The sequence below is a fragment of the Puma concolor genome, chromosome B3, assembly GCF_028749965.1.
Source record: "Puma concolor isolate L17-30 chromosome B3, mPumCon1.1.hap2, whole genome shotgun sequence".
In the NCBI taxonomy this organism is placed as follows: domain Eukaryota; kingdom Metazoa; phylum Chordata; class Mammalia; order Carnivora; family Felidae; genus Puma; species Puma concolor.
In genome coordinates this window covers 61894271-61906700 of record NC_141672.1, presented here as the reverse complement: position 1 = coordinate 61906700, position 12430 = coordinate 61894271, and the positions used below count along the sequence as shown (strand labels likewise).

Genomic DNA, 12430 nt, shown 5'->3' with positions numbered 1-12430 from the left:
ATCATATAGTAGGGTCTTCTTTTTCTCTGCAGTGACAATCTTTGTCTTTTAACTGGAGTATTTAGAACCATTTACATAGAATTATTGATATGGTTGGGTTTATGTTTACTATCTTGCTATTTGGTTTCTATATGCCACATTTGTTTATTGTTTTTTTCCTCCTCTTTACCTACCTTCTTTTAATTATTTTTAAAGCATTTTATGGTTTTTTGTACTACTTAGTTAGCTTATTTACCTCTTTGTTTTATTGTTTTATTGTAGGTGCTAATGGATTTTACAATGTGCATATTTAAATTATCCCTATAGATAATATAATGTTTCACATATGGTATAAGAAACTTACAGAAGAATACTTCTTTTCCCTTCTCCCATCATTGTGCTATCATTAATGCATACTTCATATCTATATATGTTATAAAACAATACATTACTAATTTTATTTAAACCATTCATTATATTTAAAAAAATTTTTTAAAGAGAAAAATGTCTCTTTTTATTTTACACACATTTTAAATCATTCTACTACTTATTTCCATTGTGTGCATTCAAGGTTTGACCTGATACCATTTTCCGCCTGCTCAAAGTATTTCCTTTAACATTTCTTGTAATGCAGGTTTGATGGCAATGAATTCTTTCACCTTTAGTTTGCTGAAAAAGTATTTCACCTTTGGTTTTGAAAGATAATTTTGCTGGTTATAGAATATTATGTAGACAGTGTTTTCTTTCAGTACAGGTACTCTAAATATGTTGCTTCATTGTCTTCCAGTCTGCATAATTCTGATAGGAAGCCTGCAATGTTAGTTTGTGCTAATTGTTACCACTAATTATTTGTTTCTTTGTACTTAATGTTTCTCTGGATGCTGATGAGATTTTTTGCTTTATTACTAGTTTTCTTCATTTTGATTATAATGTGCTTGGCATAGTATTCTTTGTGTGTTTCTGCTTGAAATTCATGGAAATTTTTGCATCAAGGGTTTATAGTTGTTATCAAATTTGGAAACTTTTGGCCATTTTTTTCTGTACAAATATTTTCTGCTCCCTTCACACTCCCTTTTCTGGGACTCTAATGAAAGATTATGTTAGACTGGGTATTAATTTTCTTTCAGTTTTTATTTCTCTCTGTGATTCATTTGTGTTGTTTCTATGTCTTCAAGTTAACAAATATTATCTTCCTGCAATGTCTTCTCTGCTATTAATGCCACTCAGTGAAATTTTTATTTTAGATAATGTGTTTTATCTAGACATTCCATTTGATTCTGTTTTTTTAAAGCTTATTTATTTATTTTGAGAGACCAAGTGAGCATGGGAAGGGCAGAGAGAGAGTGGGGGAGGGTCTGAAAGAGGGAGAGAGAGAATCCCAAGCAGGCTCCACACTGTCAGCACACAGCCCTACATGGGGCTCCATCTCGAGCCATAGGATCATGACCTGAGCCAAAACCAAGAGTTAGATGCTTAATTGACTGAGCCACCCAGATGCCCAATTCTTTTTTTTATATCTTATGCTCCTCTTATACTTACATATTTGAGCATTTTATATTTATATTAGAAATTTCAAGGTCCTTATCCGCTAATTCCAACATATCTATCATTTCTGACTCTTTTTCTAATTTTTCTTCTTTTAAGTGTCACATATTCATGCTTCTCCATGAGACTGGTCAAATTTGATTGAGTGCTGAATATTGTGCATTTTACATTGTAGAATATGAGATTTTGTTGTTTTCCTTTCAAAAGTGATGGAGTTTGTTCTAAAAGTCCATTAAGCTACTTGAAGATCAGCTTCATCTTTTCCAGCATTATTTTAAAATGTTATTAAAGTCCTAAGAAGCCATTACTCTAGAGCTGATTTAGCACCACTACCAATGTGTGACCCTTCTGAGGTTTATAGTGAATGTACTAAAAATCTAGAGGAGAAAGGGGGTGTCAAAAGTCGTATGGTCAAATGCCCGTTTTAAAGAGGATAAAACTGAGGTTAAGGGGAGCAAAATAACTTGTCTGTTGATACCTGGTCTGTGACTTTACAGTTTGGGCAGGAGCTGGGTCTCTTTATTACTATTCATTGTTAGACGTTGTGGTGGACTCTCTTCTTACCGCTTCAGCTGAATAGAGACTATATCATAGCACTTAGCATTAGTAGTGATGAAAATGATACTAGCAGTTATACTTATTGAAATTTTAAGTATAATCATACTCCTTCTTGCTTTTGATTAGATTAAATTTTGTTTTGATTTTTTCTTTCTTGTGCAGCCATTTAATAGCCGTGTTTTACAGTATCTCTACCTTTACTCAATTGTCTTATTAAATCTGATGATATACCTACAGATGCCAATAATTTAAAAAGCCGAGAAGTCAGAATAATAGACAAAATATTTTTATTGTGTCTTTTGTTTTATATTTCTCATTTACTGCATAGTATTGATTAGCTTGTATTTATTCCCCACTGATTAAATGAGTAGAATTTTGCTGCATTGAATAATATAGCTCAATGATTTTAAAAACTGTCATTATTTAAATTGTTTTCTTTTTCTTCTTCAAGGATACATCTTTAATGGGGAAAGAGTATGGTCACAAGCCATCTCAAGTGCCAGCGGAGCAAGGATTACAGATAAGTTTTGAGGAACCTCAAATGGTAAAGTCTTTAATAAGAATCCTCCCTGCCAATATTGAAGTAGTAGCCTGTCTCTTGTTGCTAGAATGCTTATCTAAATAAAGAATTTATTTTAGAGGTGTGTTTAACTGTAAAAATACGTAATCCAATATCACTTTGAGAGTCTTGGCTGTTTTCAGTCACTGTTGCCGCCTATCATAGAGCTTTGGAGATAAGGCCCAAAACTCTTTTCAGAAGGGAAAGATTTTAACAATTTTTCTGGTCTAGGCATTTAGATCTAGAAAGTAGTTGGAGAGTTAATTAAAGGTTATTAGCTTCTAAGAAAGCATCATTTTATTTTTTCTATTATTGATGGGGGAAAAATTTTGTGGAGACATATGGACCGTTGATGACAGAAGTTTGTTTCAGAAATAAAGTTTCCTTTCCATTCATCATTGGCAAAATATTTACAGGATTCAAAGCAATCTGGAACATATTCCCTTTGAATGGGACGCAGCTCCATATGTATAGAAATCCGTATTTACATAATACAAATGATGGCACGATGGTCATTTCCTTTATAAAGAATTTGTAAAATATTGTTAAATTGCAAGCTCTATAGTTCCTGAAAATGTGAATCCACATACATAAAACTTCACACTTCATTTTTATGATAATATGTCATGGTTAGAAAATATATGGAATCTTTTCACAAAAGCCATGGATCCAGTGATATTACTTTCCACAACTGGTTAAACTGCTAGAGTTTGAAATGCTCCTGGGTTGAGACCATGCCTTTTTCTGCTTTGTATTCTCACCTCCTACCTCAGGACCCAGGATGTGCGGACCCAGGATGTGAGATCAAAAACCTGAGCTGAAGTCGGACACTCAACCGACTGAGCCACCCAGATGCCCCAGACACAATTTCCTTTTTAAGAAATCCTCAAATTTTTAGGTTTTTAAAAAATGTTTATTTATTTTTGAGAGGTGGGGGGTGGGGGAGTGGGGAGACAGAGAGAGAGAGGGAGACACAGAATCTGAAGCAGGCTCCAGACTCTGAGCTGTCAGCACAGAGCCCGACATGAGGCTCAAACCCACGAACCATGAGATCATGACCTGAGTCGAAGTTGGATGCTCAACTGATTGAGCCACCCAGGGGCCCCAGACTTTAAAGTTTTAATGTACTTAAACTTTCTGTTCTCAGGATGCCTTTAAACTCTTAGAAAATATTTTAAGGACCCAAAAGAGTTTTTGTTTATGTGGATTATTTCGACCAATATATACCATAATTGAAATTAAAACTGAGAAAAATATAAAATATTTATTCATTAATTTAAAATAATAACACAATTATTATGTTCAATTACATATGAACACAAAACATATTAAGAAAAAAATTGTATCCAAAAAATAATTTAGCAAGAATGGTAGCATTGTTTTACTTTTTTTTTGCAAATCTCTATAATACCTGATATAATAGAGAGCTAGAGTCTCATATCTGTTTCTGCATTCAATCTGTTGTGTATGTTCTTTTGGTTGAAGTATATTCAGTAGCTCTTGTCTCATACAGATTGAAAAGGGAGTAATATTTTAATAGCCTTTTAACATAATTATGGGTACTATTCTCTATTAATACATCCAAACTGTACAAGTGGTAGTTTCTTAAAGATGAGTTGCAATGGGGAACCTGAAACAAGATAAATTAACTTATTGTATATCCTTACATTAAAATCCATTGATCTGCCTTGCTCTTTGAATGGCTCTTTACCCCTGTACACTTTTGTAATCTCATGTGTTAATCATTTGAAAAGTACTGGTTCAGGGGTGCCTGGGTGGCTCAGTTGGTTGACTTTGGCTCAGGTCATGATCTCAGGGTTCGTGGGTTCAAGCCCCACGTGGCGCTCTGTGCTGACAGCTCAGAGCCTGGAGCCTGCTTCAGATTCTGTTGTCCCCCTCTCTCTCTCTGCCCCTCCCCTGCTCATGCTCTGTCTCTCTCTCTCTCTCCTTCAAAAATAAATAAACATTAAAAAAATTAAAAAAAAGAAAAGTATTGGTTCATTGTTCTACCTACTACTGCTTTTGCATCATCACTGCAAATGTCAACACAGTGAAAAAAGCAAATAAGGCTTAGTATTATTTTGAAAATAGTTTTAACACTGCAGATCATCTGAAAGGGGCTCAAAGATTGCCAGGAGTCTGTGGAACACACTTTGAGAAGTGCTAGTCTGTTGGGTATAGGGGAAGGAGGGTAAGAGAGTACAGGTTGGAATCAGGTTGTCTAGGTTCAAACAGAGCACTGCTACTTACTGTCAGTGTGACCTTGGGCAGGTTACTTAATTCTGTAAGTCTCCATTTCTTCATCCACAAAATGGGGTTACAAACAGTTCCTACTTCATGGAGTTGTGGTGGAAGATTAAATGAGATAATGCTTCTATATGTTGATGATTACAACTGTGATAATGATTACCTAGACAATTATAATACAGTATGATACATGCTGAAATAGATGCAGGGCACAGAGTGATAGGACCAGTAAACATTTTGTGGAGAAATAAGGCTGGGATGAGTACTAAAGAGGGTCATTTGCCTCTCCTCAAACTTTTCTTCCTCATTTTCTATTTTGGAGGGTGGTACCTTCATCTGTTTAGTCCTCCAAACCAGAATGCTGGGAGTGTGTGTTGAGGCCAGTAGAAGAGAAATTCAAAAGAGAGTGATAAACAGTGCCAAATCTGTGGTGCATGAAACGAATGAGTTTGTCATAAGTAGACAGCATAGGGCCTATGGCACCTGTCCCTCGAGGGTATCTATTCTGCCATTTTATGAAAAAGATTTTGTTAACCTCTTTTTTTATCAGTGAGGAAAATGAGACTAAAAAGTGTTAATTAACTTGACCAAAATCATACATCTGTTAATTGACAGATATAGGATTTGAATAATGTCCCATCTAGTTACAATAAATTACAGTAATGTCCAGGAAGCAGTTTTATAAAAATACGAGCTCCAGATTAAAGTTTAATTTTATAAATGGAAATTTCTTGGTTTAGCCATCCCTTTTGGCGTAATAAAGACATTTATGTAGTATTTGGTACTGTTTGCCAGCTTTACCTCTTATTTTACTTATTAGCAAATGAATGTATCAAGAACAAAGTGATACAATTGCATTTTCAAGTCATTCTCTAGAATTCAGATTTTTAGGTAAGTCAGACTAGTTTTATCATCTGTTAATTTGAGGCAGTGAAGTTTTAACTGCCAGTACTCCATAATCCCAAATAATCTTGGTTTAAAATTGGTTAATATTCAAATATGGCTATAAAGATATTTTCCATAAGACTTGGTGAGATACAGATTAAGTCAGTGAGACTTTTTTTTTTTTAATGTTTATTTCTTTCTTTTGGGAGAGTGAGAGAGAGAGAGAGACACCATGAGTGGGAGTGGGGCAGAGAGAGAGGGAGAGAGAATCCCAAGAAAGCTCTACACACAGCATGGAGCCTGATGCGGGGCTTGATCTCATGGCTATGAGATCATGACCTGAGCTGAAATCAAGAGTCAGATGCTTAACCAACTGAGCCACTCAGGCGCCTCACTGAGACATTTTTAAGGAAGACAAAATAGTTTTAAGAGTGATATTTTGTGAGAATTTTTCATTAGGGCTTGGGATAGAGTTGGGATGTCTGGGTGGTCTTCTTGAGACTTCTGGGTCAGCTCTTCTTTGAGGACCTGAGATCAGTCTTCTGGAGGAGCATCTGGCTAGTAGGAGCCACATTTATTAGGACCAGAGAACCTTGGATTGGGCAGAGGTCAGTTGTTTCTGTGGGTCTTGATTCTGTATGCGTGTGGGGTGAAGTCAGGGTAAGACTGAAGTCTTATGATTTCCTTAGAGTTGGTGCATAATAACCTGGGGGTAGTTGTATTTTCTGAGACAAGAGCCAGAGGAAATAATTTGGTAGCCTTTACATTTTTAACTCAATTTGAGTTTCTATTTCAAAATCTTCACAGGAAACTTACTATCTTTGTTTAATTTCAATCATGCATTTTTATAATCATTTTATGGTTAGAAAGAAACATTGTGTGACTTAAAACTTTGGAAGGACCAATAAGAAGATCTTAAACGTACATTTATGTTTTCCTACAGAATGTGCTTGAGGAACTTCCTGAAACTTTATCAAGTATTTTCCAGCTTGAACAAGAGGATGTATTGGAGTGGGGAGTCTCAGAAACAGAAAGCATAGTATTTAAATCTCAGGAAACTCTGGAAGTTCAACCAGCAGATGAATCAAGTAAACTTTTGAAAGGTGAACAGCCCATAGGTGATTCCAAAGCAGCCAAATCTTTAAAGGTAAAACATTATTTGTGTTGGAAACAGTTATGATTGTTGAGGATGTGCAAATGTGAAGAAATGGCCTGGGTAAGGGCCAAGGCATGGAGGTAGGTTCCCCCTGAAAAAAGGGCTCTCTAATATGCAAATTGTGTTTTGCAGACTTTTAGTCTCAAACCTAATTACAACTCTGGAGAGAGAAGACACATATTTAAGGAGTGAAGGAACCTCAGGGCTTTCAGAAATTGACCAAGAGTCCTCCCATTACCATCTTGAGGGAGTCAGGAACTGTAGCCCAGGGACCAGGACTGGGTGAACTTTGTATATTTTACATCTTTGCCCTGTTTATAGGTTTATCCTAACCCTGAGTCTTTTCCTATTGTGAGAATGCTTTCCAAATTCATTTTATATATGTGTAATTTAATAATTTTTACCATGTTTGTGTATTGCCTTACTACTATTTGCTTATTACTTTTCTTTAATCTGAGTTACTTTTTGACTTAAATGAGTTTATTTAAAATGGTACATTTTTTTTTAATGTTTAGTTATCCTGAGAGAGAGAGTGGGTGGGGGAGGGGAAGAGAGAGACAGGGAAAGAGAGACCCCAAGCAGGCTCTGTGCTGCCAGCGCAGAGCCTGATGCTGGGCTCAAACCTATGAACTGTGAGATCATGACCTGAGCCGAAATCAAGAGTCGGATGCTTAACTGACTGAGACACCCAGGGACCCAAAAAATGGGTACATTATTATTAGGATTAAAGAAGCCACTTTTTTTTTCTGAACCACAAAATACTGTCTTGATTATTACCATGGATAGCTCTCTGACTTACTCAAATGGATACTACTCCTTGGGTAATAACCTTCCCTCTCCTTTTGGGTCCCCTCTCCCCACTGAAGACCATGTTCCTGCTCTGTTTTCCCCAGTTCAACTGGCCATTCTTTTTTTTTTTTTTTTTTTTATAAATTTTTTTTTTCAACGTTTATTTATTTTTGGGACAGAGAGAGACAGAGCATGAACGGGGGAGGAGCAGAGAGAGAGGGAGACACAGAATCGGAAACAGGCTCCAGGCTCTGAGCCATCAGCCCAGAGCCTGATGCGGGGCTCGAACTCACGGACCGCGAGATCGTGACCTGGCTGAAGTCGGACGCTTAACCGACTGCGCCACCCAGGCGCCCCCAACTGGCCATTCTTCAACCTGTGCCACAAATCCCAACTCTGAAACCTTGGATTTATCTGTGATCTTCCCTTCCCTTGCTTTCACCCATAATCAGTCTCCAAGGCTTAGATACCTCCTAACATTATTATTTTTTTTAAGATTTTATTTTTAAGTAATCTCTACAACCAATTTGGGGCTCAGACTCATGGCCCCAAGATCAAGAGTTGCATGTTCTACCAGATGAGCCAGCCAGACACCCTGCCTCCTAACATTGCTTGTAATTTTTTTCCTTGTCTTTTCCAGTTGCCCTCAACCTAGTCTGGGTCCTGGTGACCTTATGTTTGGATTAGTGCAGTTTCCTCCTGTTGTTGTTTTTTTCCTTCATTCTCAAGCCCTACTTTCTTAAGTTCATCTTCCTGGCATATTGATCTTTTGGGAATAATGGGTAATAAGGAAGGTGCACAAATAATAGTTGACCAGAGAAAATCCACCATTGCTATGGAGAAAGGACTTATCCTATGATGAGCTACAGACTTCATCAGAAGTCATGCTATCTTTCTAAAGCTTACACTTGGGGTATGAAATGAATTCTGCCAAGGCTAAGTGAACCCACTCATTGCTAACTCCTCCAGGTGAATCCTGTGTTTCAGGCTGACACCTTCTAGGTGTGGAGATCTTAGATACTCTTTTCCTTTCTCTTTTCTCTTTTCTTTTCTTTTCTTTTCTTTTCTTTTCTTTTCTTTTCTTTTCTTTTCTTTTCTTTTCTTTTCTCTTCTCTTTCCTTTCCTTTCCTTTCCTTTCCTTTCCTTTCCTTTCCTTTCCTTTCCTTTCCTTTCCTTTTACATTTCCGTTTCCGTTTCCTTTTACCTTTTCCTTCCCTTCCCTTCCCTTCCCTTCCCTTCCCTTCCCTTCCCTTCCCTTCCCTTCCCTTCCCTTCCCTCCCCTCCCCTCCCCTCCCCTCCCCTCCCCTCCCCTCCCCCTCCCCTCCCCCTCCCCTCCCCTCCCCTCCCCTCCCCTCCCCTCCCCTCCCCTCTCCTCTCCTCTCCTTTCCTTTCCTTTCCTTTTTCTGACAGTATCTTTAAAAACTATGGCATCTTAATGAAAAAGTGTTAGGCTGTTGGGCACAGGTAGTGTTTTCATCTATACTTCTACCTGAACATTGGGACTTTGGAAGTAAAATGTGGGCATGAGAGGCAAATGATTAGCTACTAAATGTGTTAAAAAATGACATGGACTTTCTGGATAGCAATTTAACCACCATGGCCTGGAAGCAATTCAAATCCCTTATTAGAAAAGTTTCACATTAATTCTTTTGGATTGTTGTGACTGCTGTTAAATATTATTAAGAAATTATGGAAATGTATTTATTTTTGGTCAAAAGAGGCAGTCCTTCCCTAAGTTAATTAAATTTATTGAGTATTTATCACATGCTAAACACTTTGCTAAGTGTTTTACATATGTTATCTTATGTTTTCCTAATAACTGATTTCTTAACAAGACTGTATTTGAAAAAACTGAGTCATAAAGAAGATAAATAACTTGTCCAAGTATAAATATCATGTTAGGTCATGAAGGCAGGGCTTGGACTGAGATGGTCTAATTCTGGAACCTTTACTCTTTACCCCTTGGCAACACTGTTTTTCATAACAACAATAAACAGGTGTCTGGTTAAGTACAAAAACAGACTCTCACTTGCAAAAATGACTAGGGATGGAGTGTCCTCATTAAACTAGGAGAAATGGTTGGACAAGAAAGACTTGGAGAATGGATTAAGAGAGCTCTAAACTGGAACCAGAAGTGTTTTTTTTTTTTTTAATTAAAAAAATTTTTTTTAAACGTTTTTATTTATTTTTGAGACAGAGAGAGACAGAGCATGAACAGGGGAGGGGCAGAGAGAGGGAGACACAGAATTGGAAGCAGGCTCCAGGCTCTGAGCCATCAGCCCAGAGCCCGACGTGGGGCTTGAACTCATGGACCGCGAGATTGTGACCTGAGCCGAAGTCGGACGCCCAACCGACGGAGCCACCCAGGCGCCCCCCAGAAGTGTTTCAAGAGGAGGAAAAGAGGACCAAAAAAGACCTTTATGGATTATTGTTTTTGGAATAGTATGGGACATATTAAAAATGCCATAGAAAATGGCACTGGAAGTATTCCTGTGACTCATCCCACCAAGTATCTTGTATTTATTTGCATTAACATTTCAAGATCAGTTGTAATCCATGAACTTTACTCTGCACATTCGAGGTCATAAAATTAGTCTCTAGCATCTCTAGCACAGGAATGAGGAACAATATACTCCAGCAAGCCAGGCCAGATTTGGGGACAAGAAGACCTCTTTTGACATAGCAAATAGAACTACCCAAAAGGTGTGATAAAAGAGCACTGCTCAGAAAAATGCCAGAAGGTCTCATTCAGGAAAAAAACCCAAAAAACAAAAAACAGAATTTGATCAGTCTTTACCTTGTTGGCCACTTATATTCTTAGAAGCTCATTAGTATAATAAAGGTTATTAGGACTCTGCTCTAAGTCATGACCAACATGACTTAGATAAATTAAATAAAAAAGACAAATTAGATAATGGTGACTATGAAGAAATGACTGACACAAGGGCTTGTGAGAGGATTGTTGAGCATTTTAGGAAGGAAAAGGGTAAAAAGTCTGTACAAAATGTAGATACCACATGTCCTGAGATTCTAAATGGAAGAAAGTTTAAGAGATGTGGGATGCCCTAAATCCCTCCAGTTCTCAGAAAACAGTTATGAGTGATCTATTCCTTTCAGAGTTTTAAAAATACACAAAAGATGAAACAAGAAATACACATCCATAGATAAACATAAAAGTGGCATATGGCTGTAACAATTATATCAAAAACCCTAAGATTCAGAATGTGTTTAGGCCTGTGAATCATGCTAAGAATAAAAAAAAGTATTTTTTTTCATATTAGTTTAAGAGCAAAGAGAGAAAAAAAGAAGGATAGCCCTGTCATTATGGATGAATAATGTGATGACAACATGTGACAGAGCTACCTTAATTTATTTTTGGGAAAAGGCTGAAGTTTTAAATAAACAGAAATATGACATAGAGAAAAGGAAGCTGATAAACTTGTACTTTGCTTCTCTTAAATATGACAAGGAGAATAATCTTTAGTTTAGAACGAAAAGAAAAAGAAGTGATAAAAGAAACTTGAAGCCCAAGATTGGTTAAAGATTTTCAGAGTTAACTTCGATATCTGAGCCTGTCAGCTCAGGTAGATAGGTTGAAGCCTGTTGCACCCCTGTCAGCAGCAGCTTTGAGGAGGTGCTGTAGTTAGTAGGAGAGGACCTAGAAGCCTGGAGACTGGCAGCTGAAAATCTGAGTTTTATTTTTTTAAGGATAAGGGTTATGGTTTCTGTATGTATGCACTGATCTTGGATAAAACTCTGGAATGATTAAATGATTCATTAAAAGAATTTTAACAACCTTGTAAGAGCCCCTGTATACTGCTTATAAGAGGAAACAGCCATCACTTGGAGCCAGCATGAGTTTCCTAAGGACAAGCTATAGAAGACCAACCTTATTTCTTTTTCTAGAATTACTAGACTGAACATCAGAAAAGTGTTAGACCTGGAGTTCAATGCAAGGCTATCATGGTGAAGAGCTTGGCCTACAGGAATGCTCAATCAACATTAGTTATTGTTATTAGCCTTTGGATTATAGCAATCCATTTATGTAAGCTTCCAAATGACAGTTTTGTAGACAAGAGTGCAATCAGGTGAACTACTAGATGGATTTGTAATTAGTTATGCAAAGGATGCACAGCTCGTCATAAGAGTCCCTAGTGGACTGCAATAGGGCTGGGTCTAATTCAACATATTTCCTAGTAATTTGGATGAGAATATGGAAGATTTACTGATTGGATTTTTAGATAACATCCAAATGAGATTGGTCAGATTTGGTTGGCCAGACCTCAGATGAAATTTAATTGGGATAAATGTGTGAATGGTTCTGCCCTTGGGTCCATAGGCTAAGTGCATGGATATGAGGTGACGTGATGTAGAGCAAATGTGAAAAAGACCTCAGAGTTTTAGGCTATCACTTAGGTTTGTGATAGGAAGGTAAGTGCAATCATAGTTTGTGCTGATTGACGAATACCATAAAAGAGGATCATCTTTCTCCTGGTTAATCTGATCACATCACACCTCAAATGTTGTGTTCGGATCTGGGTATCCAATCCCAGGAGCGACACTGACAAATTGGAGACCGTTTGGAAGAGAACATTCAAGATGAAAAAGCACAGTACTTCAGAAACATGTAAGGCAGAATTGAAGGGACTGATGATGTTTATCTGGGAGAAAATGAGTCCAGGAGAGTCAGCTGTATTCAAATATTTGATTGT

General features: G+C 37.2%; 1 protein-coding gene across 2 annotated transcripts in view; it reads left to right on the top strand.

Annotated features, from left to right (window-relative positions):
• The window catches only part of TTC6 (tetratricopeptide repeat domain 6), a 204452-nt gene that overhangs the window by 63016 nt on the left and 129006 nt on the right, over positions 1-12430 (top strand). For both annotated transcript variants that reach the window (XM_086709888.1, XM_086709887.1), the window contains exons 3-4: positions 2534-2626; positions 6717-6920. In XM_086709888.1, the coding sequence (XP_086566014.1) occupies positions 2534-2626; positions 6717-6920 (297 nt within the window). The remainder of the gene's footprint in view (positions 1-2533; positions 2627-6716; positions 6921-12430) is intronic.